The 27,531-nt window shown below is 64.4% G+C and overlaps 1 protein-coding gene across 2 annotated transcripts in view; it reads right to left on the reverse strand.

Moving 5' to 3' along the window:
• BICRAL (BICRA like chromatin remodeling complex associated protein) overlaps window positions 1–27,531 on the reverse strand; it is an 84,776-nt gene that overhangs the window by 37,144 nt on the left and 20,101 nt on the right. For both annotated transcript variants that reach the window (XM_048507256.1, XM_048508076.1), the window contains exons 2-3: window positions 26,934–26,982; window positions 22,310–22,358 (exon numbers count right to left, since the gene is read on the reverse strand). In XM_048507256.1, coding sequence (XP_048363213.1) covers window positions 22,310–22,358; window positions 26,934–26,977 — 93 coding nt within the window. In that variant the 5' untranslated portion in view covers window positions 26,978–26,982. The remainder of the gene's footprint in view (window positions 1–22,309; window positions 22,359–26,933; window positions 26,983–27,531) is intronic.

The following is a 27,531-nucleotide window of genomic DNA, read 5'->3' on the forward strand; positions in this document are numbered from 1 at the left end:
CCCCCCCCCCCCACCCCCCCCCCCCCCCACCCCCCCCCCCCCCCACCCCCCCCCCCCCCCACCCCCCCCCCCCCCCACCCCCCCCCCCCCCCACCCCCCCCCCCCCCCACCCCCCCCCCCCCCCACCCCCCCCCCCCCCCACCCCCCCCCCCCCCCACCCCCCCCCCCCCCCACCCCCCCCCCCCCCCACCCCCCCCCCCCCCCACCCCCCCCCCCCCCCACCCCCCCCCCCCCCCACCCCCCCCCCCCCCCACCCCCCCCCCCCCCCACCCCCCCCCCCCCCCACCCCCCCCCCCCCCCACCCCCCCCCCCCCCCACCCCCCCCCCCCCCCACCCCCCCCCCCCCCCACCCCCCCCCCCCCCCACCCCCCCCCCCCCCCACCCCCCCCCCCCCCCACCCCCCCCCCCCCCCACCCCCCCCCCCCCCCACCCCCCCCCCCCCCCACCCCCCCCCCCCCCCACCCCCCCCCCCCCCCACCCCCCCCCCCCCCCACCCCCCCCCCCCCCCACCCCCCCCCCCCCCCACCCCCCCCCCCCCCCACCCCCCCCCCCCCCCACCCCCCCCCCCCCCCACCCCCCCCCCCCCCCACCCCCCCCCCCCCCCACCCCCCCCCCCCCCCACCCCCCCCCCCCCCCACCCCCCCCCCCCCCCACCCCCCCCCCCCCCCACCCCCCCCCCCCCCCACCCCCCCCCCCCCCCACCCCCCCCCCCCCCCACCCCCCCCCCCCCCCACCCCCCCCCCCCCCCACCCCCCCCCCCCCCCACCCCCCCCCCCCCCCACCCCCCCCCCCCCCCACCCCCCCCCCCCCCCACCCCCCCCCCCCCCCACCCCCCCCCCCCCCCACCCCCCCCCCCCCCCACCCCCCCCCCCCCCCACCCCCCCCCCCCCCCACCCCCCCCCCCCCCCACCCCCCCCCCCCCCCACCCCCCCCCCCCCCCACCCCCCCCCCCCCCCACCCCCCCCCCCCCCCACCCCCCCCCCCCCCCACCCCCCCCCCCCCCCACCCCCCCCCCCCCCCACCCCCCCCCCCCCCCACCCCCCCCCCCCCCCACCCCCCCCCCCCCCCACCCCCCCCCCCCCCCACCCCCCCCCCCCCCCACCCCCCCCCCCCCCCACCCCCCCCCCCCCCCACCCCCCCCCCCCCCCACCCCCCCCCCCCCCCACCCCCCCCCCCCCCCACCCCCCCCCCCCCCCACCCCCCCCCCCCCCCACCCCCCCCCCCCCCCACCCCCCCCCCCCCCCACCCCCCCCCCCCCCCACCCCCCCCCCCCCCCACCCCCCCCCCCCCCCACCCCCCCCCCCCCCCACCCCCCCCCCCCCCCACCCCCCCCCCCCCCCACCCCCCCCCCCCCCCACCCCCCCCCCCCCCCACCCCCCCCCCCCCCCACCCCCCCCCCCCCCCACCCCCCCCCCCCCCCACCCCCCCCCCCCCCCACCCCCCCCCCCCCCCACCCCCCCCCCCCCCCACCCCCCCCCCCCCCCACCCCCCCCCCCCCCCACCCCCCCCCCCCCCCACCCCCCCCCCCCCCCACCCCCCCCCCCCCCCACCCCCCCCCCCCCCCACCCCCCCCCCCCCCCACCCCCCCCCCCCCCCACCCCCCCCCCCCCCCACCCCCCCCCCCCCCCACCCCCCCCCCCCCCCACCCCCCCCCCCCCCCACCCCCCCCCCCCCCCACCCCCCCCCCCCCCCACCCCCCCCCCCCCCCACCCCCCCCCCCCCCCACCCCCCCCCCCCCCCACCCCCCCCCCCCCCCACCCCCCCCCCCCCCCACCCCCCCCCCCCCCCACCCCCCCCCCCCCCCACCCCCCCCCCCCCCCACCCCCCCCCCCCCCCACCCCCCCCCCCCCCCACCCCCCCCCCCCCCCACCCCCCCCCCCCCCCACCCCCCCCCCCCCCCACCCCCCCCCCCCCCCACCCCCCCCCCCCCCCACCCCCCCCCCCCCCCACCCCCCCCCCCCCCCACCCCCCCCCCCCCCCACCCCCCCCCCCCCCCACCCCCCCCCCCCCCCACCCCCCCCCCCCCCCACCCCCCCCCCCCCCCACCCCCCCCCCCCCCCACCCCCCCCCCCCCCCACCCCCCCCCCCCCCCACCCCCCCCCCCCCCCACCCCCCCCCCCCCCCACCCCCCCCCCCCCCCACCCCCCCCCCCCCCCACCCCCCCCCCCCCCCACCCCCCCCCCCCCCCACCCCCCCCCCCCCCCACCCCCCCCCCCCCCCACCCCCCCCCCCCCCCACCCCCCCCCCCCCCCACCCCCCCCCCCCCCCACCCCCCCCCCCCCCCACCCCCCCCCCCCCCCACCCCCCCCCCCCCCCACCCCCCCCCCCCCCCACCCCCCCCCCCCCCCACCCCCCCCCCCCCCCACCCCCCCCCCCCCCCACCCCCCCCCCCCCCCACCCCCCCCCCCCCCCACCCCCCCCCCCCCCCACCCCCCCCCCCCCCCACCCCCCCCCCCCCCCACCCCCCCCCCCCCCCACCCCCCCCCCCCCCCACCCCCCCCCCCCCCCACCCCCCCCCCCCCCCACCCCCCCCCCCCCCCACCCCCCCCCCCCCCCACCCCCCCCCCCCCCCACCCCCCCCCCCCCCCACCCCCCCCCCCCCCCACCCCCCCCCCCCCCCACCCCCCCCCCCCCCCACCCCCCCCCCCCCCCACCCCCCCCCCCCCCCACCCCCCCCCCCCCCCACCCCCCCCCCCCCCCACCCCCCCCCCCCCCCACCCCCCCCCCCCCCCACCCCCCCCCCCCCCCACCCCCCCCCCCCCCCACCCCCCCCCCCCCCCACCCCCCCCCCCCCCCACCCCCCCCCCCCCCCACCCCCCCCCCCCCCCACCCCCCCCCCCCCCCACCCCCCCCCCCCCCCACCCCCCCCCCCCCCCACCCCCCCCCCCCCCCACCCCCCCCCCCCCCCACCCCCCCCCCCCCCCACCCCCCCCCCCCCCCACCCCCCCCCCCCCCCACCCCCCCCCCCCCCCACCCCCCCCCCCCCCCACCCCCCCCCCCCCCCACCCCCCCCCCCCCCCACCCCCCCCCCCCCCCACCCCCCCCCCCCCCCACCCCCCCCCCCCCCCACCCCCCCCCCCCCCCACCCCCCCCCCCCCCCACCCCCCCCCCCCCCCACCCCCCCCCCCCCCCACCCCCCCCCCCCCCCACCCCCCCCCCCCCCCACCCCCCCCCCCCCCCACCCCCCCCCCCCCCCACCCCCCCCCCCCCCCACCCCCCCCCCCCCCCACCCCCCCCCCCCCCCACCCCCCCCCCCCCCCACCCCCCCCCCCCCCCACCCCCCCCCCCCCCCACCCCCCCCCCCCCCCACCCCCCCCCCCCCCCACCCCCCCCCCCCCCCACCCCCCCCCCCCCCCACCCCCCCCCCCCCCCACCCCCCCCCCCCCCCACCCCCCCCCCCCCCCACCCCCCCCCCCCCCCACCCCCCCCCCCCCCCACCCCCCCCCCCCCCCACCCCCCCCCCCCCCCACCCCCCCCCCCCCCCACCCCCCCCCCCCCCCACCCCCCCCCCCCCCCACCCCCCCCCCCCCCCACCCCCCCCCCCCCCCACCCCCCCCCCCCCCCACCCCCCCCCCCCCCCACCCCCCCCCCCCCCCACCCCCCCCCCCCCCCACCCCCCCCCCCCCCCACCCCCCCCCCCCCCCACCCCCCCCCCCCCCCACCCCCCCCCCCCCCCACCCCCCCCCCCCCCCACCCCCCCCCCCCCCCACCCCCCCCCCCCCCCACCCCCCCCCCCCCCCACCCCCCCCCCCCCCCACCCCCCCCCCCCCCCACCCCCCCCCCCCCCCACCCCCCCCCCCCCCCACCCCCCCCCCCCCCCACCCCCCCCCCCCCCCACCCCCCCCCCCCCCCACCCCCCCCCCCCCCCACCCCCCCCCCCCCCCACCCCCCCCCCCCCCCACCCCCCCCCCCCCCCACCCCCCCCCCCCCCCACCCCCCCCCCCCCCCACCCCCCCCCCCCCCCACCCCCCCCCCCCCCCACCCCCCCCCCCCCCCACCCCCCCCCCCCCCCACCCCCCCCCCCCCCCACCCCCCCCCCCCCCCACCCCCCCCCCCCCCCACCCCCCCCCCCCCCCACCCCCCCCCCCCCCCACCCCCCCCCCCCCCCACCCCCCCCCCCCCCCACCCCCCCCCCCCCCCACCCCCCCCCCCCCCCACCCCCCCCCCCCCCCACCCCCCCCCCCCCCCACCCCCCCCCCCCCCCACCCCCCCCCCCCCCCACCCCCCCCCCCCCCCACCCCCCCCCCCCCCCACCCCCCCCCCCCCCCACCCCCCCCCCCCCCCACCCCCCCCCCCCCCCACCCCCCCCCCCCCCCACCCCCCCCCCCCCCCACCCCCCCCCCCCCCCACCCCCCCCCCCCCCCACCCCCCCCCCCCCCCACCCCCCCCCCCCCCCACCCCCCCCCCCCCCCACCCCCCCCCCCCCCCACCCCCCCCCCCCCCCACCCCCCCCCCCCCCCACCCCCCCCCCCCCCCACCCCCCCCCCCCCCCACCCCCCCCCCCCCCCACCCCCCCCCCCCCCCACCCCCCCCCCCCCCCACCCCCCCCCCCCCCCACCCCCCCCCCCCCCCACCCCCCCCCCCCCCCACCCCCCCCCCCCCCCACCCCCCCCCCCCCCCACCCCCCCCCCCCCCCACCCCCCCCCCCCCCCACCCCCCCCCCCCCCCACCCCCCCCCCCCCCCACCCCCCCCCCCCCCCACCCCCCCCCCCCCCCACCCCCCCCCCCCCCCACCCCCCCCCCCCCCCACCCCCCCCCCCCCCCACCCCCCCCCCCCCCCACCCCCCCCCCCCCCCACCCCCCCCCCCCCCCACCCCCCCCCCCCCCCACCCCCCCCCCCCCCCACCCCCCCCCCCCCCCACCCCCCCCCCCCCCCACCCCCCCCCCCCCCCACCCCCCCCCCCCCCCACCCCCCCCCCCCCCCACCCCCCCCCCCCCCCACCCCCCCCCCCCCCCACCCCCCCCCCCCCCCACCCCCCCCCCCCCCCACCCCCCCCCCCCCCCACCCCCCCCCCCCCCCACCCCCCCCCCCCCCCACCCCCCCCCCCCCCCACCCCCCCCCCCCCCCACCCCCCCCCCCCCCCACCCCCCCCCCCCCCCACCCCCCCCCCCCCCCACCCCCCCCCCCCCCCACCCCCCCCCCCCCCCACCCCCCCCCCCCCCCACCCCCCCCCCCCCCCACCCCCCCCCCCCCCCACCCCCCCCCCCCCCCACCCCCCCCCCCCCCCACCCCCCCCCCCCCCCACCCCCCCCCCCCCCCACCCCCCCCCCCCCCCACCCCCCCCCCCCCCCACCCCCCCCCCCCCCCACCCCCCCCCCCCCCCACCCCCCCCCCCCCCCACCCCCCCCCCCCCCCACCCCCCCCCCCCCCCACCCCCCCCCCCCCCCACCCCCCCCCCCCCCCACCCCCCCCCCCCCCCACCCCCCCCCCCCCCCACCCCCCCCCCCCCCCACCCCCCCCCCCCCCCACCCCCCCCCCCCCCCACCCCCCCCCCCCCCCACCCCCCCCCCCCCCCACCCCCCCCCCCCCCCACCCCCCCCCCCCCCCACCCCCCCCCCCCCCCACCCCCCCCCCCCCCCACCCCCCCCCCCCCCCACCCCCCCCCCCCCCCACCCCCCCCCCCCCCCACCCCCCCCCCCCCCCACCCCCCCCCCCCCCCACCCCCCCCCCCCCCCACCCCCCCCCCCCCCCACCCCCCCCCCCCCCCACCCCCCCCCCCCCCCACCCCCCCCCCCCCCCACCCCCCCCCCCCCCCACCCCCCCCCCCCCCCACCCCCCCCCCCCCCCACCCCCCCCCCCCCCCACCCCCCCCCCCCCCCACCCCCCCCCCCCCCCACCCCCCCCCCCCCCCACCCCCCCCCCCCCCCACCCCCCCCCCCCCCCACCCCCCCCCCCCCCCACCCCCCCCCCCCCCCACCCCCCCCCCCCCCCACCCCCCCCCCCCCCCACCCCCCCCCCCCCCCACCCCCCCCCCCCCCCACCCCCCCCCCCCCCCACCCCCCCCCCCCCCCACCCCCCCCCCCCCCCACCCCCCCCCCCCCCCACCCCCCCCCCCCCCCACCCCCCCCCCCCCCCACCCCCCCCCCCCCCCACCCCCCCCCCCCCCCACCCCCCCCCCCCCCCACCCCCCCCCCCCCCCACCCCCCCCCCCCCCCACCCCCCCCCCCCCCCACCCCCCCCCCCCCCCACCCCCCCCCCCCCCCACCCCCCCCCCCCCCCACCCCCCCCCCCCCCCACCCCCCCCCCCCCCCACCCCCCCCCCCCCCCACCCCCCCCCCCCCCCACCCCCCCCCCCCCCCACCCCCCCCCCCCCCCACCCCCCCCCCCCCCCACCCCCCCCCCCCCCCACCCCCCCCCCCCCCCACCCCCCCCCCCCCCCACCCCCCCCCCCCCCCACCCCCCCCCCCCCCCACCCCCCCCCCCCCCCACCCCCCCCCCCCCCCACCCCCCCCCCCCCCCACCCCCCCCCCCCCCCACCCCCCCCCCCCCCCACCCCCCCCCCCCCCCACCCCCCCCCCCCCCCACCCCCCCCCCCCCCCACCCCCCCCCCCCCCCACCCCCCCCCCCCCCCACCCCCCCCCCCCCCCACCCCCCCCCCCCCCCACCCCCCCCCCCCCCCACCCCCCCCCCCCCCCACCCCCCCCCCCCCCCACCCCCCCCCCCCCCCACCCCCCCCCCCCCCCACCCCCCCCCCCCCCCACCCCCCCCCCCCCCCACCCCCCCCCCCCCCCACCCCCCCCCCCCCCCACCCCCCCCCCCCCCCACCCCCCCCCCCCCCCACCCCCCCCCCCCCCCACCCCCCCCCCCCCCCACCCCCCCCCCCCCCCACCCCCCCCCCCCCCCACCCCCCCCCCCCCCCACCCCCCCCCCCCCCCACCCCCCCCCCCCCCCACCCCCCCCCCCCCCCACCCCCCCCCCCCCCCACCCCCCCCCCCCCCCACCCCCCCCCCCCCCCACCCCCCCCCCCCCCCACCCCCCCCCCCCCCCACCCCCCCCCCCCCCCACCCCCCCCCCCCCCCACCCCCCCCCCCCCCCACCCCCCCCCCCCCCCACCCCCCCCCCCCCCCACCCCCCCCCCCCCCCACCCCCCCCCCCCCCCACCCCCCCCCCCCCCCACCCCCCCCCCCCCCCACCCCCCCCCCCCCCCACCCCCCCCCCCCCCCACCCCCCCCCCCCCCCACCCCCCCCCCCCCCCACCCCCCCCCCCCCCCACCCCCCCCCCCCCCCACCCCCCCCCCCCCCCACCCCCCCCCCCCCCCACCCCCCCCCCCCCCCACCCCCCCCCCCCCCCACCCCCCCCCCCCCCCACCCCCCCCCCCCCCCACCCCCCCCCCCCCCCACCCCCCCCCCCCCCCACCCCCCCCCCCCCCCACCCCCCCCCCCCCCCACCCCCCCCCCCCCCCACCCCCCCCCCCCCCCACCCCCCCCCCCCCCCACCCCCCCCCCCCCCCACCCCCCCCCCCCCCCACCCCCCCCCCCCCCCACCCCCCCCCCCCCCCACCCCCCCCCCCCCCCACCCCCCCCCCCCCCCACCCCCCCCCCCCCCCACCCCCCCCCCCCCCCACCCCCCCCCCCCCCCACCCCCCCCCCCCCCCACCCCCCCCCCCCCCCACCCCCCCCCCCCCCCACCCCCCCCCCCCCCCACCCCCCCCCCCCCCCACCCCCCCCCCCCCCCACCCCCCCCCCCCCCCACCCCCCCCCCCCCCCACCCCCCCCCCCCCCCACCCCCCCCCCCCCCCACCCCCCCCCCCCCCCACCCCCCCCCCCCCCCACCCCCCCCCCCCCCCACCCCCCCCCCCCCCCACCCCCCCCCCCCCCCACCCCCCCCCCCCCCCACCCCCCCCCCCCCCCACCCCCCCCCCCCCCCACCCCCCCCCCCCCCCACCCCCCCCCCCCCCCACCCCCCCCCCCCCCCACCCCCCCCCCCCCCCACCCCCCCCCCCCCCCACCCCCCCCCCCCCCCACCCCCCCCCCCCCCCACCCCCCCCCCCCCCCACCCCCCCCCCCCCCCACCCCCCCCCCCCCCCACCCCCCCCCCCCCCCACCCCCCCCCCCCCCCACCCCCCCCCCCCCCCACCCCCCCCCCCCCCCACCCCCCCCCCCCCCCACCCCCCCCCCCCCCCACCCCCCCCCCCCCCCACCCCCCCCCCCCCCCACCCCCCCCCCCCCCCACCCCCCCCCCCCCCCACCCCCCCCCCCCCCCACCCCCCCCCCCCCCCACCCCCCCCCCCCCCCACCCCCCCCCCCCCCCACCCCCCCCCCCCCCCACCCCCCCCCCCCCCCACCCCCCCCCCCCCCCACCCCCCCCCCCCCCCACCCCCCCCCCCCCCCACCCCCCCCCCCCCCCACCCCCCCCCCCCCCCACCCCCCCCCCCCCCCACCCCCCCCCCCCCCCACCCCCCCCCCCCCCCACCCCCCCCCCCCCCCACCCCCCCCCCCCCCCACCCCCCCCCCCCCCCACCCCCCCCCCCCCCCACCCCCCCCCCCCCCCACCCCCCCCCCCCCCCACCCCCCCCCCCCCCCACCCCCCCCCCCCCCCACCCCCCCCCCCCCCCACCCCCCCCCCCCCCCACCCCCCCCCCCCCCCACCCCCCCCCCCCCCCACCCCCCCCCCCCCCCACCCCCCCCCCCCCCCACCCCCCCCCCCCCCCACCCCCCCCCCCCCCCACCCCCCCCCCCCCCCACCCCCCCCCCCCCCCACCCCCCCCCCCCCCCACCCCCCCCCCCCCCCACCCCCCCCCCCCCCCACCCCCCCCCCCCCCCACCCCCCCCCCCCCCCACCCCCCCCCCCCCCCACCCCCCCCCCCCCCCACCCCCCCCCCCCCCCACCCCCCCCCCCCCCCACCCCCCCCCCCCCCCACCCCCCCCCCCCCCCACCCCCCCCCCCCCCCACCCCCCCCCCCCCCCACCCCCCCCCCCCCCCACCCCCCCCCCCCCCCACCCCCCCCCCCCCCCACCCCCCCCCCCCCCCACCCCCCCCCCCCCCCACCCCCCCCCCCCCCCACCCCCCCCCCCCCCCACCCCCCCCCCCCCCCACCCCCCCCCCCCCCCACCCCCCCCCCCCCCCACCCCCCCCCCCCCCCACCCCCCCCCCCCCCCACCCCCCCCCCCCCCCACCCCCCCCCCCCCCCACCCCCCCCCCCCCCCACCCCCCCCCCCCCCCACCCCCCCCCCCCCCCACCCCCCCCCCCCCCCACCCCCCCCCCCCCCCACCCCCCCCCCCCCCCACCCCCCCCCCCCCCCACCCCCCCCCCCCCCCACCCCCCCCCCCCCCCACCCCCCCCCCCCCCCACCCCCCCCCCCCCCCACCCCCCCCCCCCCCCACCCCCCCCCCCCCCCACCCCCCCCCCCCCCCACCCCCCCCCCCCCCCACCCCCCCCCCCCCCCACCCCCCCCCCCCCCCACCCCCCCCCCCCCCCACCCCCCCCCCCCCCCACCCCCCCCCCCCCCCACCCCCCCCCCCCCCCACCCCCCCCCCCCCCCACCCCCCCCCCCCCCCACCCCCCCCCCCCCCCACCCCCCCCCCCCCCCACCCCCCCCCCCCCCCACCCCCCCCCCCCCCCACCCCCCCCCCCCCCCACCCCCCCCCCCCCCCACCCCCCCCCCCCCCCACCCCCCCCCCCCCCCACCCCCCCCCCCCCCCACCCCCCCCCCCCCCCACCCCCCCCCCCCCCCACCCCCCCCCCCCCCCACCCCCCCCCCCCCCCACCCCCCCCCCCCCCCACCCCCCCCCCCCCCCACCCCCCCCCCCCCCCACCCCCCCCCCCCCCCACCCCCCCCCCCCCCCACCCCCCCCCCCCCCCACCCCCCCCCCCCCCCACCCCCCCCCCCCCCCACCCCCCCCCCCCCCCACCCCCCCCCCCCCCCACCCCCCCCCCCCCCCACCCCCCCCCCCCCCCACCCCCCCCCCCCCCCACCCCCCCCCCCCCCCACCCCCCCCCCCCCCCACCCCCCCCCCCCCCCACCCCCCCCCCCCCCCACCCCCCCCCCCCCCCACCCCCCCCCCCCCCCACCCCCCCCCCCCCCCACCCCCCCCCCCCCCCACCCCCCCCCCCCCCCACCCCCCCCCCCCCCCACCCCCCCCCCCCCCCACCCCCCCCCCCCCCCACCCCCCCCCCCCCCCACCCCCCCCCCCCCCCACCCCCCCCCCCCCCCACCCCCCCCCCCCCCCACCCCCCCCCCCCCCCACCCCCCCCCCCCCCCACCCCCCCCCCCCCCCACCCCCCCCCCCCCCCACCCCCCCCCCCCCCCACCCCCCCCCCCCCCCACCCCCCCCCCCCCCCACCCCCCCCCCCCCCCACCCCCCCCCCCCCCCACCCCCCCCCCCCCCCACCCCCCCCCCCCCCCACCCCCCCCCCCCCCCACCCCCCCCCCCCCCCACCCCCCCCCCCCCCCACCCCCCCCCCCCCCCACCCCCCCCCCCCCCCACCCCCCCCCCCCCCCACCCCCCCCCCCCCCCACCCCCCCCCCCCCCCACCCCCCCCCCCCCCCACCCCCCCCCCCCCCCACCCCCCCCCCCCCCCACCCCCCCCCCCCCCCACCCCCCCCCCCCCCCACCCCCCCCCCCCCCCACCCCCCCCCCCCCCCACCCCCCCCCCCCCCCACCCCCCCCCCCCCCCACCCCCCCCCCCCCCCACCCCCCCCCCCCCCCACCCCCCCCCCCCCCCACCCCCCCCCCCCCCCACCCCCCCCCCCCCCCACCCCCCCCCCCCCCCACCCCCCCCCCCCCCCACCCCCCCCCCCCCCCACCCCCCCCCCCCCCCACCCCCCCCCCCCCCCACCCCCCCCCCCCCCCACCCCCCCCCCCCCCCACCCCCCCCCCCCCCCACCCCCCCCCCCCCCCACCCCCCCCCCCCCCCACCCCCCCCCCCCCCCACCCCCCCCCCCCCCCACCCCCCCCCCCCCCCACCCCCCCCCCCCCCCACCCCCCCCCCCCCCCACCCCCCCCCCCCCCCACCCCCCCCCCCCCCCACCCCCCCCCCCCCCCACCCCCCCCCCCCCCCACCCCCCCCCCCCCCCACCCCCCCCCCCCCCCACCCCCCCCCCCCCCCACCCCCCCCCCCCCCCACCCCCCCCCCCCCCCACCCCCCCCCCCCCCCACCCCCCCCCCCCCCCACCCCCCCCCCCCCCCACCCCCCCCCCCCCCCACCCCCCCCCCCCCCCACCCCCCCCCCCCCCCACCCCCCCCCCCCCCCACCCCCCCCCCCCCCCACCCCCCCCCCCCCCCACCCCCCCCCCCCCCCACCCCCCCCCCCCCCCACCCCCCCCCCCCCCCACCCCCCCCCCCCCCCACCCCCCCCCCCCCCCACCCCCCCCCCCCCCCACCCCCCCCCCCCCCCACCCCCCCCCCCCCCCACCCCCCCCCCCCCCCACCCCCCCCCCCCCCCACCCCCCCCCCCCCCCACCCCCCCCCCCCCCCACCCCCCCCCCCCCCCACCCCCCCCCCCCCCCACCCCCCCCCCCCCCCACCCCCCCCCCCCCCCACCCCCCCCCCCCCCCACCCCCCCCCCCCCCCACCCCCCCCCCCCCCCACCCCCCCCCCCCCCCACCCCCCCCCCCCCCCACCCCCCCCCCCCCCCACCCCCCCCCCCCCCCACCCCCCCCCCCCCCCACCCCCCCCCCCCCCCACCCCCCCCCCCCCCCACCCCCCCCCCCCCCCACCCCCCCCCCCCCCCACCCCCCCCCCCCCCCACCCCCCCCCCCCCCCACCCCCCCCCCCCCCCACCCCCCCCCCCCCCCACCCCCCCCCCCCCCCACCCCCCCCCCCCCCCACCCCCCCCCCCCCCCACCCCCCCCCCCCCCCACCCCCCCCCCCCCCCACCCCCCCCCCCCCCCACCCCCCCCCCCCCCCACCCCCCCCCCCCCCCACCCCCCCCCCCCCCCACCCCCCCCCCCCCCCACCCCCCCCCCCCCCCACCCCCCCCCCCCCCCACCCCCCCCCCCCCCCACCCCCCCCCCCCCCCACCCCCCCCCCCCCCCACCCCCCCCCCCCCCCACCCCCCCCCCCCCCCACCCCCCCCCCCCCCCACCCCCCCCCCCCCCCACCCCCCCCCCCCCCCACCCCCCCCCCCCCCCACCCCCCCCCCCCCCCACCCCCCCCCCCCCCCACCCCCCCCCCCCCCCACCCCCCCCCCCCCCCACCCCCCCCCCCCCCCACCCCCCCCCCCCCCCACCCCCCCCCCCCCCCACCCCCCCCCCCCCCCACCCCCCCCCCCCCCCACCCCCCCCCCCCCCCACCCCCCCCCCCCCCCACCCCCCCCCCCCCCCACCCCCCCCCCCCCCCACCCCCCCCCCCCCCCACCCCCCCCCCCCCCCACCCCCAGGGTTGTTTTTCAGGGCGGCTTGACGCCGCCCTGGGGGAGAGGGAGCGGAGTCAGGTCGCAGCGCCGCCTGTGCGAATGGCTCCCTGGGGACGGCATTTATCCCGTCCCCAGGGCGCCATTAATGGGCCATGCGGAAACGGCCTCTGTGTTTCCCAGGGTCTGCCCCCCAAACCCCAGGAATTTCTCAGCCTGCGGTTGGCTACTCTAATTTACAAGAACCTAAATTTTTGCAGGGGTGGGGTGTTAATAGCAAAATCATATGATATTACCTCACCCATGATAACTCAGATATTACCTCTGAGAGTCTACTTAGTGGCCAGTCATTTAACTTCAGTTTAACTTCAGTGGCAGAGTTCTAAGGCTGTTTGTTGGTTCAACTTGAAAACCCCCATGTCAATTTTGTTTTTCTTTTTGTATAAATTGAACCTGAGTTTTTCTTCACATCATTTTTTGTGAAAATGTTATAAAATCAATTAATTGCAATAAATGTCCTACAATAAAAAAGCGAAATGGCTCACAATGACAACATACAAAAACAAATGAAAAGATATATCTGTGTACATTCCTACATCTACTATATTCCTTCTTTGTCTCTCTCCCCCTAAACTTTAGAATGCAAACAGATAAGAAAATGCATTAAAGTTCATTGTCAGTTTTGCTGAGACAGACTGTAAAAAATGCCTCACAGAACATTTACCTCCTCTTACATCTGACTGACTGTTCACCTTGGATATTTTAAGCCACAAATAAATGTTACATTGATGGCATTTCAAAAAACTAATCACGGAAAAGCTGTAGCACATGGATATGTGCCCTCTCCTCTCCTGCCCTTGATAGCTTATCTTCCATTCCACCTAAGTACAGCCTTTCTTGTTGATATACTTTAAAGGCACTAAATGAAACCAGCTATCTCTCTCATTTTCTCATACCTTGTAGGAAAGGTTAAAATATCAAGCAGCTACCGTATGTTTGACATTACAGCACCATAACTGATAAGCAAATATTTTTCTTCTAAATGCATATTGTGTTCCTAGATGTATGCGACAGCTTTTTTGTTCCTGCTCTATGTCCAAGAGAAGACCAGGCTCTTGTCAAAGATGACATGTTGCCCTTGGTGTTTATGTTGTTAAATCTGTCCACATTGATTGGTTCTGCCTGGCGTGTGTATCAAAGCGAAGGCTATGGAAAGGTCATTTAGCTGCCCTTCATTTCAGGTCCTTCCTTAGGGCCCCCCACTGCTTATAATTAAGAACCCATTTCACCTGGGGGAGAAGCAGAGAGTAGATCTCATGCTTTCTTGTGTTGTTTTTCCTATATTAGCAATTTGTTAAAGATATTTCCTATAATAAACTTTAATTATCTTCAGAAACCTATACCTTATAATACATTGGTGGCACAGTTGGAATATGTTCCACAAAACCGGTATATTCATACTGTAGGCTACTTTTGACTTTTGTATCTCATTTTTTTGAAAATGGCAGTGAGCAATGTGAAAGTACAATAGAATATAAAGAGTCTGAATTTGCAAAGTAATCACACAAGAGAAATTAAAAGTATTTTTAAAAGATGCTTATTTCAGTAAAATCAAATGGTACGTATGGATACATTTTTAGATAGATTTTAAGTTTAGATAGATCTTAAACCAGTAATTTAAAGAAAGAAAGTTGGATCTAAAGGCTTTTTCCAAAAGCACTTCCTGATTTTAGTGTCAGTGGAAATCACAGAATGATATGCCTGAAATCCCCTGTCCCTGTTCCTACCACAGTGACTCTTTTCATACTCTCCTCTTTTTTGATACAACTAACAAATGTGACATTAATAAATTATATTCTTCTCCTTTATAGTCATCCAAATACTATTAGAAGGGGATGTAAAAAGAAGTTATAAGACATTATTATTTTTATCTCTTTGGGGGATTCATATATTCTCATTATTGATCATGCCCACAAAATGTGCAAGAATTTTTTTTACACATCCAAAATGTATACATGCCAGTATCATATAGCTCATCCAGTTTCTTTAAAATTAGATATCATATAGTTTATTTTATACTGATTGTTTATTTTTATTTATTTTATACCCCACCCATCCCTGGCCACATCCAGGCTTGGGGCCGGCTTACAAGCAATAAAGCACTACAGAAAATATAAACATTAAAATACAATTTAAATATCAAGTTCTAATTTTCTTTCCTAATAGTGATCAACATCATGTCAATTCAGCCTGCAAAATCCCTAGTTTCTAAATCCCTACTTTCTAAAGTGGAGAAAGTAAGATGTAAGCAAAAGGGAGAAGGCACTCAATTTGAACACATAACAAAGGTGCTCACTGATGTTTAAACTCATTAGCCCAATTTTAATTGGTGGTAAGTGGTCAGGTGGCCAGCAAGATGATGCCACAACAATGGATGGGCTCAACCAAAAACCCAGCAAACATCTCTGTCTTATAGGCCTTGTGGAATGGTGTAAGACCCTGCAGGGCTCTGGTGTCAGTAGACAAAGAACTCCATCAGGCTGGAGCCAGGACTGAAAAAGCCCTGACTCTGATTGAGGCCAACCTAATGTCTTTAAGGCCAGGGACCATCAGCAGATTTCCATTGGAGGAATGGAGTGCCTTCTGTGGGTAATATGGGGAAATGCAGTCTCAAAGATACGAGGGTCCCAGACTGCTCAAAGCCTTGAAAGTCAAAACTAACAGCTTGAACAAGCTGTTCCTGGAAGAGTGGGATGGGTGGATAAATAAATAAATAAATCTGAGGAAATAACCAATCTGCTGTTGCCATGTGTGTGTAAGGGAAAGAATCCAAATGCTCAGTTTTCTCTCAGAAGACTCATGTTTTGATTATTCTTTTGATATGGATTATGTTGCCCACCTCAATACATACACAAACACACACACAATTTGTGTGAGTGGTGTAGATTTTGTCTTCAACTAAATAAAAAAAGTGATTCATTTGAAGAACCAGCATTAATTTCCTTTGGAGGCTTATGAAAAAAATATCAAGGGTGACTTAGAGTTGTGGTGACAGAGCTTTTCAGCATCTCAGGAAAAAAGCTGCTGTTGATGGTCACACATGGCAGCCAGATCCCAATGTATACTTAGGAGTTCACAGAGTGGAGCTTGTTCATTAACTTTCAGTTCCTGAATATGCTGGCCAGATAACTTCACTGGTCACACTTAATGTACCATCACATGTCTGCGAGGGTCAAATAGTAATATCCAGCTGCAATTCAGGTTGCATTTCAATCAGGTTTCAGACTAAACCATGAAATCTTAATATTTTGGAACATTATTAATCTTTGCTGTCTAACATGCTACATGAGACTTTTGTAAAGGAGAGAAAATCCATTGGCCTACACATGTTCAAACCAGGAGTCTGGAGATATTCTTCCTTCTCAACTTTAGCCTAAATTGCAGTCTTAAATCTGCCAATGATACAAAACAAATAAATTATACTATGTCTAGGCTGAGTTAAAATCCCCAGTAGCTACTGCTTTACAAGATCTAAGAAGTTGGAAGATGCAGATAGCTTGGAAAAGTTCAGAAAACAATGGTTAGTTTGAAGTGGTTACGGAATCATGCCAGTCTACATATTTAATTCTAAATAAGATACTAGAATACAGATTAAAAAAACTGACATATAAGGCCACGTACAGAGAGGAAAAATCCCTGGTTGGCTGAAAAATACTGATTTTTTAAAAGAAGAAAGAATGATAAAATCAAATAGAAAAGATTTAAAATGCCAAAATATCATGAAATTATCTCATGAGGTCATAGTAGTTATGCTGGATTGCATAAGCAAGTGTACATAGATATCTGAAATACATAGGTAATCCAAAATGGTTGCTGTAGTTTCATTTAGAAATCTGTGTGAGTCAGGGGAATAAAAGAGGAGTGGTCAGGCAGAAAAGACAAGAGGAGAGACAAAGCAGTGAGAATGTAGGGAGGGAGCAAAGAAAATGGAGCAAAAGTGGGGGAAAGAGCTGGAGGGAGGGAAGGAAGCAGAGAAAGAAAAAAAGGTGTAAGGGGAGGGGAATAAAGGGGAGGGGAATAAAGAAGGATGTAAAGACTACATGGAAAGCAGCAGTCAAGGAGGACTGAGAAATGAGGGAAAGAAGGAAGCAGGGAAATGGGAGAAGCTCTGGAGGCTGTGAAGGGAAGAAAAGCATAGTGGGGCAGGAGAACCATCAGGGGTGAGATTTTTTTTCACCATGAGATCATCTATTTGCATAGTGTTAATCTCTGACCTTAAAAAGGAATGCTTTACTGTACAGTCCATGATACAAGAAATGTTGGTGTATGTGCATTATGAAAATGGGAAGTACATCAGCATTGAAATTAGTCCAGCAAAATCTTAACAGCATCCTATTTAGCTTCATGATCAGAAACACCAGAGAATAGTCCAAACAAAGCTGACTTCCCTAAACACATTAGATTACATCTGATTTTTGACTACTGACTATAAAAACAGGATTGATTGGCTTGTGTACCAACCCAAAATAAACCAACAATGCCCATCATTTGCCCACGATGCTCAAACTGCTCATCAGCATAATAGCAGATAACATCATGGACTACTTGGAAGCAAATAACATCCTGCTGGTGGAGCAGAAAGGGAGCAAAAGAGGGAGCAGGAGTACAAAAGATCAACTCCTGATAGACAAAATTATTATGGAGTACTGCAAGAATCTAAGAACAAATTTGTATATGGTCTGGATTGATTATAAGAAACATTTGACTCATTGCCCCATAGTTGGATCATGAAATGCTTGGAAACAATTGGTGTCAGTGAAAACATTCAAGTTTTCACTGAAAAAGCAATGAGACAGTGGAGAACTGAACTGACCATCGGAAATGAAAACTTTGTAACAGTCAACATTAAGTGAGAAATTTTCCAAGGTGATTCACTATCGCCCTTACTGTTTATCATTGCCATGATCCCACTAATAGTAATTTTAAAGTAAACAAAGTTGGGATATCAAATGGGCAACGACTCAGGAAAAATCTCACATTTGCTGTACGTGGATGACTTGAAGCTGTACGGGAAATCAGACACAGAAATCCAGTCACTAAAGAACACAGTCCGAATATTCAGCACAGACATCTCAATGGAATTTGGCCTGGAAAAGTGCGCCACTGTGGCAATAGAGGGGCAAGATCACTGTGAGTGATGGCATAGAGATGCCTGATGGCCAACTCATCAAGTGCAACCAAGAGGCAGCTTATAAATACCTGGGCATTTTACAGCTGGATAACATCAAGCACGGACAAGTGAAGACTGTAGTCAGCAGAGAATACACATAGAGGCCCTTTTTCCAAGAGGGTTAAATAATATAGCGTCCTGGGATCGGCAAAAACGCCGCCCCTCAGGGAGTTGTTATAAGGGATACGCAGCTGTGTCTTTGCAGCCGCTACCGCCCTCGCCTATCACATTAGCAGCGCGAAGCCGCCGTTTCCCAACCCCAGCCCCGAGCGAGGTTTTTGGGAAACAGCTGTTTCCCAACCGGTTTCAAGACGGCAGGCTGCTGGAAGCGTAATCTATCTTCCTCTTTCCCAATCAACCTTTGTTTTGCGATCAGTCCTGCATCGCCGCCGGTGGCCTGGGGACATGTTCCTGCCCTTAATCCGGAGCGGTCGGCAGGGCAGAGGGGCGTGTCCCCTGGCCTCGGTGACGCGCCAGACGGTCGCAGGGAAGGTAAGTTGATCGGGATAGTTCGTGCGAACGGTCCCGGAAGGTCGGCATCATGTACGCTGACCCGACCCCCAGCGTGGCCATGCGGAAACAACCAGAGAGTCAGGAAATTTTTGAAATCTAAATTAAACAGTGAGAATACCATCAAGGCCATCAACACTTGGGCCATACCTGTCATCAGATACACTGCAGGAATCATCAACTGGACACAGGCTGAGTTGGAAGCATTGGATAGAAAAACTCGGACGCTTATGACAATGCACCATGCCTTACACCCACGCAATGATACTGATAGATTATACCTTCCCCGGAGATCTGGTAGCAGAGGCTTACTGCAAGTACAGCAAACAGTGGAAGAGGAGAAGCATGTGGTGACCGATTATTTATTTATTTATAATTACATTTGTATACCGCCCCATCCCCTGAGGGCTCTGGGCGGTGAACAACAAAATAATATTCCAGAAACAATAATAACAATAAATAATCAATATAAATATACATATTTAAAACATGAAACTACACCATTCCACTTGGCATCCAGGATTTAAAACTAACAATAAAAACCCATCCCAGAGAGGGGGCGGTAGATTTAATTACAGCTCCCATTATGTGAATGAAAGTCAAGAACAGGCATTGATTGAGGTGAAGAACAGACATTTGCTGAAGACCCAGAAAGCCAAACAAGAATACAGAAAAATGTGATTAAAATGCGGACTGAAAGTTGGACAACAAAGCTCTGCACGGCCAGTTTCTGGAGAAGATCAAGGACAAGGTGGACAATGAAAAGACCTGGCTGTGCTTAACAACAGGAAGTCTGAAAAAGGAAACTGAACTCCTGATTTTAGCCACTCAAGAGCAAGCCATTAGAACAAATTCGATCAAGGCCAGAATAGAAAAATCCTCAGATGATGCAAAATGCAGATTGTGCAAAGAAGCTGATGAAACTGTAGATCATGTCTTCTGTTGCTGCAAAAAGATTGCCCAGACTGAGTACAGAGACACAACTCAGTGGCCAAGATGATCCACTGGAATTTATGCAAGAATTACAACATCAAATCAGCTATGAACTGGTGGAAACATTGTCCAGAAAAAGTAATGGAAAATGAGAAGGTCAAGATCCTGTGGGACTTTAGAATCCAAATGGACAAAGTGTTGAAATACAATATACTAGATATCACTGTGATCGAGGACAAGAAAGTGACCATCATTGACATAGCAGTACCCAGTGACAGCAGGGCAATTGAAAAAGAACATGAGAAGGTCACTAGATACCATGATTTTAAAATCGAGCTTCAGTGTCTATGGCGTAAACCAGCTGAGGTTGTCTCAGTAGTAATCAACACGCTGTGCGCCATCCCGAAAACACTAGGGCAGCACTTGAAACATCTTCGAATTAACAAAATTAACATCTGTCAGCTTCAGAAGGCAGCCCTACTGGAAGGTGCTCCAATCCTTCAATCATCCTCGTTGCCCTTCTCTGCACTTTTTCTATCTCTTCAATATCCTTTTTGAGATGTGGCGACCAGAACTGAACACAGTACTCCAAGTGCGGTCGCACCACGGCTTTATATAAGGGCATGACAATCCTTGCAGTTTTATTCTCAATTCGCGCTTCTAAATTTGATCCCCTTTTAGCATAGAGTTTGCCTTTTTCACAGCTGCCATGCATTGAGTTGACATTCCCATGGAACTATCAACTAAGACGCCCAAATCCCTTTCCTGGTCTGTGACTGATAGCACTGACCCCTGTAGCGTGTATGTGAAGTTTGGATTTTTTTGCCCCTATGTGCATCACTTTACATTTAGCTACATTGAACTGCATTTGCCATTTCTTAGCCCACTTTCTGCCTAATTTATTTCAAGGGGTCGGCTATTGGAGCTCCTCGCAATCCTTTGTGGTTCTCACCACCCTACATAATTTGGTAATTTCATCTGTTCAAACTTAGCCACCACACTTACCCACTCTCTACTTCATAAGGTCGATTTAGGATGAATAGGTTAAAGAGGCACTGGTCCCCAAAACGGATCCTTTGGGGACACCACTCCTACATCTCTCCATTGTGAGAACTTCCCTTTATTTATACCCACTCTTTGTTTCCTGTTCCTCAACCTCAGTTTTTTGAAATCCATAGGGAGGGGACTTCTCCTCTTATTCCTTCATTGCCTGAGAGTTTTTTCTCAACAGTCTCTGGGTGAGTGAACTTTGTCAAAAGCTCTTTTGGAAATCCAAGTGAACAATGTCCACCTGGATTCCTACCTTATCCACATGTCTGTTTACACCTGCTCGAAGAACTCCTAGTAAGTTTGTAAGAACAGGATCTTTGGCCTCTCTGCTACCCAAAAGCCAATGCTGACTCTTCCTCAGCAGTAGTCTCTGCTTTTCCTACATGTTTAATGTTCCAATTTTATCTTTAATGATAGATTCTACTCTTTAATTTACCAGGAACAGACATGTCAAACCTGACTGGCCTGTAATTTCCTCTGGTCCCCCTAGATCCTTTCTTAAAGATTGGTGTGACATTGGCCATCTTCCAGTCTTCAGGGATGGAGCCTGATTTCAGGATAAGTTGCATATTAATGTGAGAAGATCAGCTAATTCCCCACATGCTTGAGCTCTTTAAAGGAGGCGCTCTTGGAGTGAATGCAATCTGGGCCAGAGGAGTTCCTACGAAGTAACATTTAGTTTATCAGACGTGGCTGCCAGAACTTCTTCCTGTCTTACCACTCTCATGCTCCACTGAAGTTCCTCGGATTCGCCTCCTAAGAAGCTTGGTTCAGGTGCAGGAACTTTCATGACATCCTCTTTGGGGAAGACAGATGGTAAGAATTCATTCAGCTTTTCTGCTATCTCCCTGGCATCTTTTAGCACACCCTTTGTTCCTTTGTCATCTAACGGGCCTACCTTTGCCTAGCTGGCTTCCCTGCTTTTGATGTACTTGAAGAACTGTTTGTTGCTGGTCTTGATGTTCACAGCCGTAATGCGTTCCTCATAATCCTTTTTTACCTCCCCTTACAGCTAACTTGCTTCTCTTTTGCCACCATTTTGTGTTCTCTCTGGTATTCTTCTTATCAGTTAAGTTGGACTTCCATTTTCTAAAAAACATCTTTTTTTCTCCTAATAATTTACTAAACTTACCTTTTTAACCATGGTGGCTTTCTTTTGGACTGAAGTGGCTGCCTTTCCTAACCTCGCCGGAACACATTCCAGCTGAGCTTTGTGACTGTGTTTTTAAATAACCTCCAAGCATCTTGGACATTTTTGACTCTCTTGATTTTCCCTTTCAGCTTCCTGCGCACTATCCCCCTCATCTTTGAGAGAATTTCCCTTTCTGAAGGCAAATGTAACTACATTTATTGAATTTAATCACTTGATCGCATGCAGAGATGCTAGATCTGACAGCATTGTGAGGTGGCTGTTTCTCAATCGGCTCAACAACACTGACTTCCCGCACGAGGTCCTGGGTCCCACATAGAATTAGATCTAGGATCACATCTCCCCTGGTTGGTTCTGACCATCTGCTCCTAAGCCACAGTCATCTAGCATAGCCAGGAATGTTCTCGCCTTACTATGGCCTAAACATGCATTTTTCCAGTTTATATGGCGAGAGTTAGAAGCGCCCAGTACCACTACATTGTTGCTTTTGTTGGCCTCTCTAATTTCTTTTTTTCCATCTCAGAGATCCTCTTGTGCGCTTTGGTCAGGGGGGGCGATAATATATTCCTAATGTTTAAGCCTGCTTCACCCCTGGTATTGATATCCACGGAGTGCTTCTGTAGGAGAATCAGCTCCCCCTGCATTGTCTATTTTATGTGACACTGTACTCTCTTTGATGTAAGGGGCCACTCCACCCCCTATCACAGCCCTATCCCTATCCCTTCCATAGCAAGGCATATGGCTTATAACCTGGGATAACAGCATCCCACTGGTTCTCCTCATTCCACCATGTCTCTGTGATGCCCACTATATCAATGTCCTCCTTCAAAACTCTGTACTCCAGCTCCCCCATTTTAGGTCGAATGCTTCTACTATTAGCATAGAGACACTTGTATACTCTGTCTCTGTCCCTAACCTGGGATTTATGTGTTTTGCCCTCTATAAGTCTGCATATGTACATTTTGGGTTTTGGGGGGTTTTAAGGAAAAAACCTAGTGGGTTTTTCTGCACACTTGGGGTTCCTCTGCATTTGCAGAAACCTATACACTATCACTGAGAGGTCCCATTGGGTTGATATTTAATTTGTTGGGGTGATGACATGTCTATTAGATATATAAATTTAGCAGAATGTGACTTACAGATTTACTGCCTGCTCCATGTAGGAAATAATTCAGTGCCTGGGGATCGCTTTAAAAATACAACAAAAATGTCATGTAAACCTTGTGTTCAAAAAACATTGCATTTTAAAAAATCAAAGTCTGTTAATCAGCTAGCATAAACTGAAATAATACTTTTGAATTACACTCCGATTCATAATGCATATTTGTATTTATTTCTTTAGTTGATTTTTACCCCGTCCTCTCCCAACCAAGTCGGGCTCAGGGCAGCTTACAACAATTTAAAATTACATATATAAACAATTAAAACCCTCTTTCCATAAAAACATAAAACCCACTGGCACCTTAACAAATACAAAAATGGGGAAACCAGTCAGAAAACAAAGGTAAAAGACAACACAATCACTAATAAGGAATAATGAGAAAGGAAGTAGGGATTCAGCAATAAACGAAGGGCAGGGCAGGGCAGGGCAGGGCAGGGCAGGGCAGGGCAGGGCAGGGCAGGGCAGGGCAGGGCAGGGCAGGGCAGGGCAGGGCAGGGCAGGGAAGGGAAGGGAAGGGAAGGGAAGGGAAGGGAAGGGAAGGGAAGGGAAGGGAGACCAACTAAAAGGAAACCATCATTGTCATCAGCTATACACCGTGCAGAACAACTCTGTTGATAAACAGTTCCACTAGGCCAGGGCCAGTGCCAAAAAGGCCCTGGCTCTGGTGGAAGACAGCCAGATGGTCTTTGGACCAGGGACCACCAGTAGGTTGTTTCCAGCTGAGCAAAGCACTCTTTGGGGGGTATATCAAGAGAGGCAATCCTGCAGATACAAAGGTCCCAAATCATTTAGGATTTTAATGGTCAAAACCAAAATTTTTGAACCTAATTAGGTACTCCACCTGGAGCTAGTGCAGCTGATGGACCACTGGTTGAATATGTGCTCTCCATAGGGTCCCCGCAAGGACCCATGCTGCCCCATTCTGGACCAGATGGGGTTTCCAGAGCAATCTCAAGAGTAGCCCTGCATAAAGCATATTGCAGTAGTCTAACCTGGAGGTGACTATTGCATGGATCATAGTGACAAGGTCAGGGCGAGATAGGTAAGGGATAGGTAAGATTTCTCTCTCCCTGCCAACACCCACATCCTTTCCTCTTTTCCTGCCTCATTCTTGCCTTGACAAGATATTCACCAACCTACTTTTTACCTGCCTCCCGTCTTCAGCTGTATTTATGTTTTATCTACTTCATTTATTTACTGCACAGTGGAGGCAAATAGCTAACATTGTTCTGCTCTCCTCCTTTTTATTTGCACAACAACCCTGAAAGTATGTGACTGATCAAAAATCACCAATTGAGCTTCCATAGCAAGATCAGAATTTGAACCTGGGGTCTCCCAGACCCTACCCTGAAGTTGATATACCACTCTAGCTGCTGTTGAACAGCAGCAAACAGCCAGGCCTAGTTGATTCTTGCAAGTTGGGTGCTATCAAGTCACCCAGAGTCTTCTTCGAGGTCTAGGGTTGCCAACGTCCAGGTAGGTCCACCATTACAGTGATAAAAGTAAACAGGCAATTTTTAAACATTGGCCCATGATATAAGAATTAGTTGAATGCTAACAACCACTACTCCTAGGTTTAAGAAAAACCAAGACATTGGGTAACAGTTTGATCAAAGCAGCCGTTAGAACATCTCCACATAAATTTCAAATGCAGATGAAGCTCTGTGTGTAAGTTAATGATAGAAGGTAAAGAAGAAAATGTGAATAGATTCAGTTAGGTTTACTCAAAAGTTGAGAGCATTTACAAACTACAATTCATGTAATGTGATTTACCTTATAAAATGTGCTTGTGAATGCATGTACGTAGGGCAAACAACTCACAAGCTTTGTTTTTGATTGAAAAATCAAAAACTTGAAAGCTCCCCTGTTTGAACATTTCTCGGAAAAAGACCATACACTGGACTCATTCGAAGTCACAGTACTGGTGTCATTGGACATTAAGGAATTTAAGGGAAACATCAACCAGAGACTTCAGAAGCTGGAATCTAAATTGTCTTCCATTTGAACTGTATTCATCCACAAGGGCTTAATCAGAATATTGATTTTCTGGATTTTTTGCAATAATGCAATTAATGTCAATTGGACTGAAAGGGTTAAAAAAAAAGAAGAATGCACCATGGGACTCTTTCTGATGAGGACTAAGGCAAAGCAGAGGAGCAAGCTGCACAGAGTCAGTCTCAGAAACGATTTGAGACAAGGGAGTCACAATATTATTTGCTTGGAATTTGCCATTGATTTATTGTATGATTTTTATGGGAAAGTGGGAAAAACACTGGGAAGTCTGTTCTACAACCTAGAGTGACTTTTACATTCAGTCCCAAATGGGAGCATATGAGTGGTTTATCACATGTGACCCACCACTGAGTATCCTTTGGGTATTTAAAAAAAACTAATATTCATTTACTATTGTTTACTATACAGATAATCAGGTAAGAAAGAAGCAACTAAGAAATCATGCTAACTGGAGGTAGATAGCCCACAAAAACACCCAGAATATAGACTTGTTATTCCGCAGCTCACTAAATATAGTGCAGTCCCTTTAAATCATTCAGCAATATTTAGAGCCCACATGGCTACAGTATATATGTGTTTCATCATTACTATGACTTGTGAATTGGATTCTTTAATGTAATAGAGTATTAAGTTTGTACATTTGATGGATGCAAATGAGAGTATATATCCTAATTTGTTTTTGATGTAAGTGAATGTTAAGCAGTGTGGTCATCCAATTTATGTGTGCCAGACAATAAGTTCATAAATGAGATAAAAAGACTGAAACAGTGATTTATACAAAGAACCTTTAATGTTAGTAATATTAGTAAATACCAATGCATTGTCACTCTGCATTGCCCTCACCTGACTTTGCCCATGCTTGGACACTTTCTAATGGGTATGTACACTAAGCAGGGCTAGGTGGTCCTCATAGAGTGGTCCTCACAGACTGGAATTAGTTTGCCATCATTCCTTTTAACAATAGACATGTCTAGTGACTTTATGTATTAGAAACATTGTTTTTAAATATGTTTCTGCACTGCCCTGAGCCTGACTTTGTTAGGAGAGGGCAGAATATAAATTTAATAAAATAATAATAAATAAATATATGGTACGCTTTAAGCATAATTGGTGCAGAGTTATATTTATTGTTTTAACCTCCAGATGGGAACTGGAGATCTCCCAGAATTACAGCTGAACTATCAACAACAGACATCCATCCCCATCTAGAAAATTACTGCTTTGGAGGGTGGATTGTATAATATTATGCTTGGCTAAGGGCTCTCCCTCCCCAAATCCCTGCTCTCCTTAGACTCCACCACAAAATCTCCAGGAATTTCCTGGAAATCTCCAATCAGGAGCTGGGAATTCTAGTCAGGACTGGCCCCAATTAGTCCTCCCTGAAAGGCCAAAAATAGGCCTGGAAAGGGCCCTCACCCTAGCTTAGAATTTCTGGGGAATCCACTATTTAAAGCTGACTGAGGGAATCCACTGTTTAAAGCTACATGCACTCCTTTTAACATTTTGGGGTGTTTTTTTAAAAAAAAACCTGAAGTGTATATGCATTTGTGTATGTGCCTAGATTTCACATTTTCCTGCAAACCTGGGACCCTTCTCACATTTGTAGAAACATATGTCTTGCCTGTTCACAGTTCCAGTCGCAGGACTGAAGCATTCAAAGGTTTGACTGACATCTTTGTAATTGATACTAATGCTAAAACATAAATCAATAAAGATTAGACAACAATTACAAAGTTTAGAAGGTCAAAAACTGCAACTCTCCATACTGTCTAACATTCTTGTTAATGCAACAGCATGAACTCTCCTCCACCAAGGATATTTTGGACCAACACCATACTTAGTACTTGCGATGTAGATTCTTTGTTTCTATGTATTTCCCTGTCTATGTTTCTTTCTGCTCTCCAGCTGTTAAAAAGGGCCAAAAACAGAAATACATGATTTCTTCTTCACTAAGAGCTAAAGTATCAAAGTTAAAATCTTACTCTTCTTTGGCCATAACAGTAAAATTCGGGCAGTAAACATAATCTATATAATAATTCTAGTCTATATGCCACCATCTCCTAGCGTAATCTAACAAAATCAATTTTACAATTTCTCGACAGGGGACTTTTCTTGGCAGGGGACTTTCTTGGCGGGGGACTCTTTGGGGAGTGATCATCTTCCCGTTATTGGAAATTCAACAGTTGGACCTATTTTATGGAACATCTCCCCAGGGAAGCCTGCCAACCACCACAGTGACCACCTTCCTTTCTTATTCATCAGTGGGTTAATTTTCACTCGTTCTTTTTAATGTTCTTTTAAGATATTTATTATTATTATTTACCACAATCTTGTAAATTGTAAGTATTTTGTATGTCAGAGTAAAAAGATTTATTAAAGTATTAACAAATCTAAAAATAATTTACAGCAGAGGTGCCACACATATAACATATAACAAAAAAACAAAAAAAGCATGATATTGAACATTACTCAAAAATAAGTCCTGCTGAATATAATGACTTATATCAAAGTATAGTTTTTAAGTTGACTATTTATTTCACAATAATTTTATGTTACTCCTCTACAATAATGTCTAAAAACAAACTTACCCAATAAGATCAAAGAGACAGGACTCATCATCATCATCATCCATGACAACTAAGGACAAAACAAAGCACCCATATTTTAACGCAAAATTGATTTTATAATTCTTTCCAGAACAACACAATTAAAAGGGAGACTGGTTCTGGTGGGTTTTCCGGGCTGTGTGGCCGTGGTCTGGTGGATCTTGTTCCTAACGTTTCGCCTGCACAGTCTGTTACACGCTGTGTCCCTCTGTGTTACACCTCTGAAGATGCCAGCCTCAGATGCAGGCAAAACGTTAGAAACAAGATCCACCAGACCACGGCCACACAGCCAAGAAAACCCACCAGAACCAGTTGAATCCGGCCGTGAAAGCCTTTGACAATACAAAAGGGAGACCGTTTTTCACAATAAATAATTCTATGGAATGTGTTACTGGGTTGGATCCAACCAGTTTTCTGCAGGTGAAAAAGGAAAGAGGGGTTCTCTTTGATCACCAAAAAAGTTTATGATAGGGATAATGGCACTAGCATATGCAAAAGACACGTGGGACTAAGGCTATGATAGAAAGGGGAGTCAGGGAAGACAGGGTGAAAAAGCTAGCTGGATCCCCATTCTATACCA

The sequence above is a fragment of the Sphaerodactylus townsendi genome, linkage group LG01, assembly GCF_021028975.2.
Source record: "Sphaerodactylus townsendi isolate TG3544 linkage group LG01, MPM_Stown_v2.3, whole genome shotgun sequence".
Classification (NCBI taxonomy): domain Eukaryota; kingdom Metazoa; phylum Chordata; class Lepidosauria; order Squamata; family Sphaerodactylidae; genus Sphaerodactylus; species Sphaerodactylus townsendi.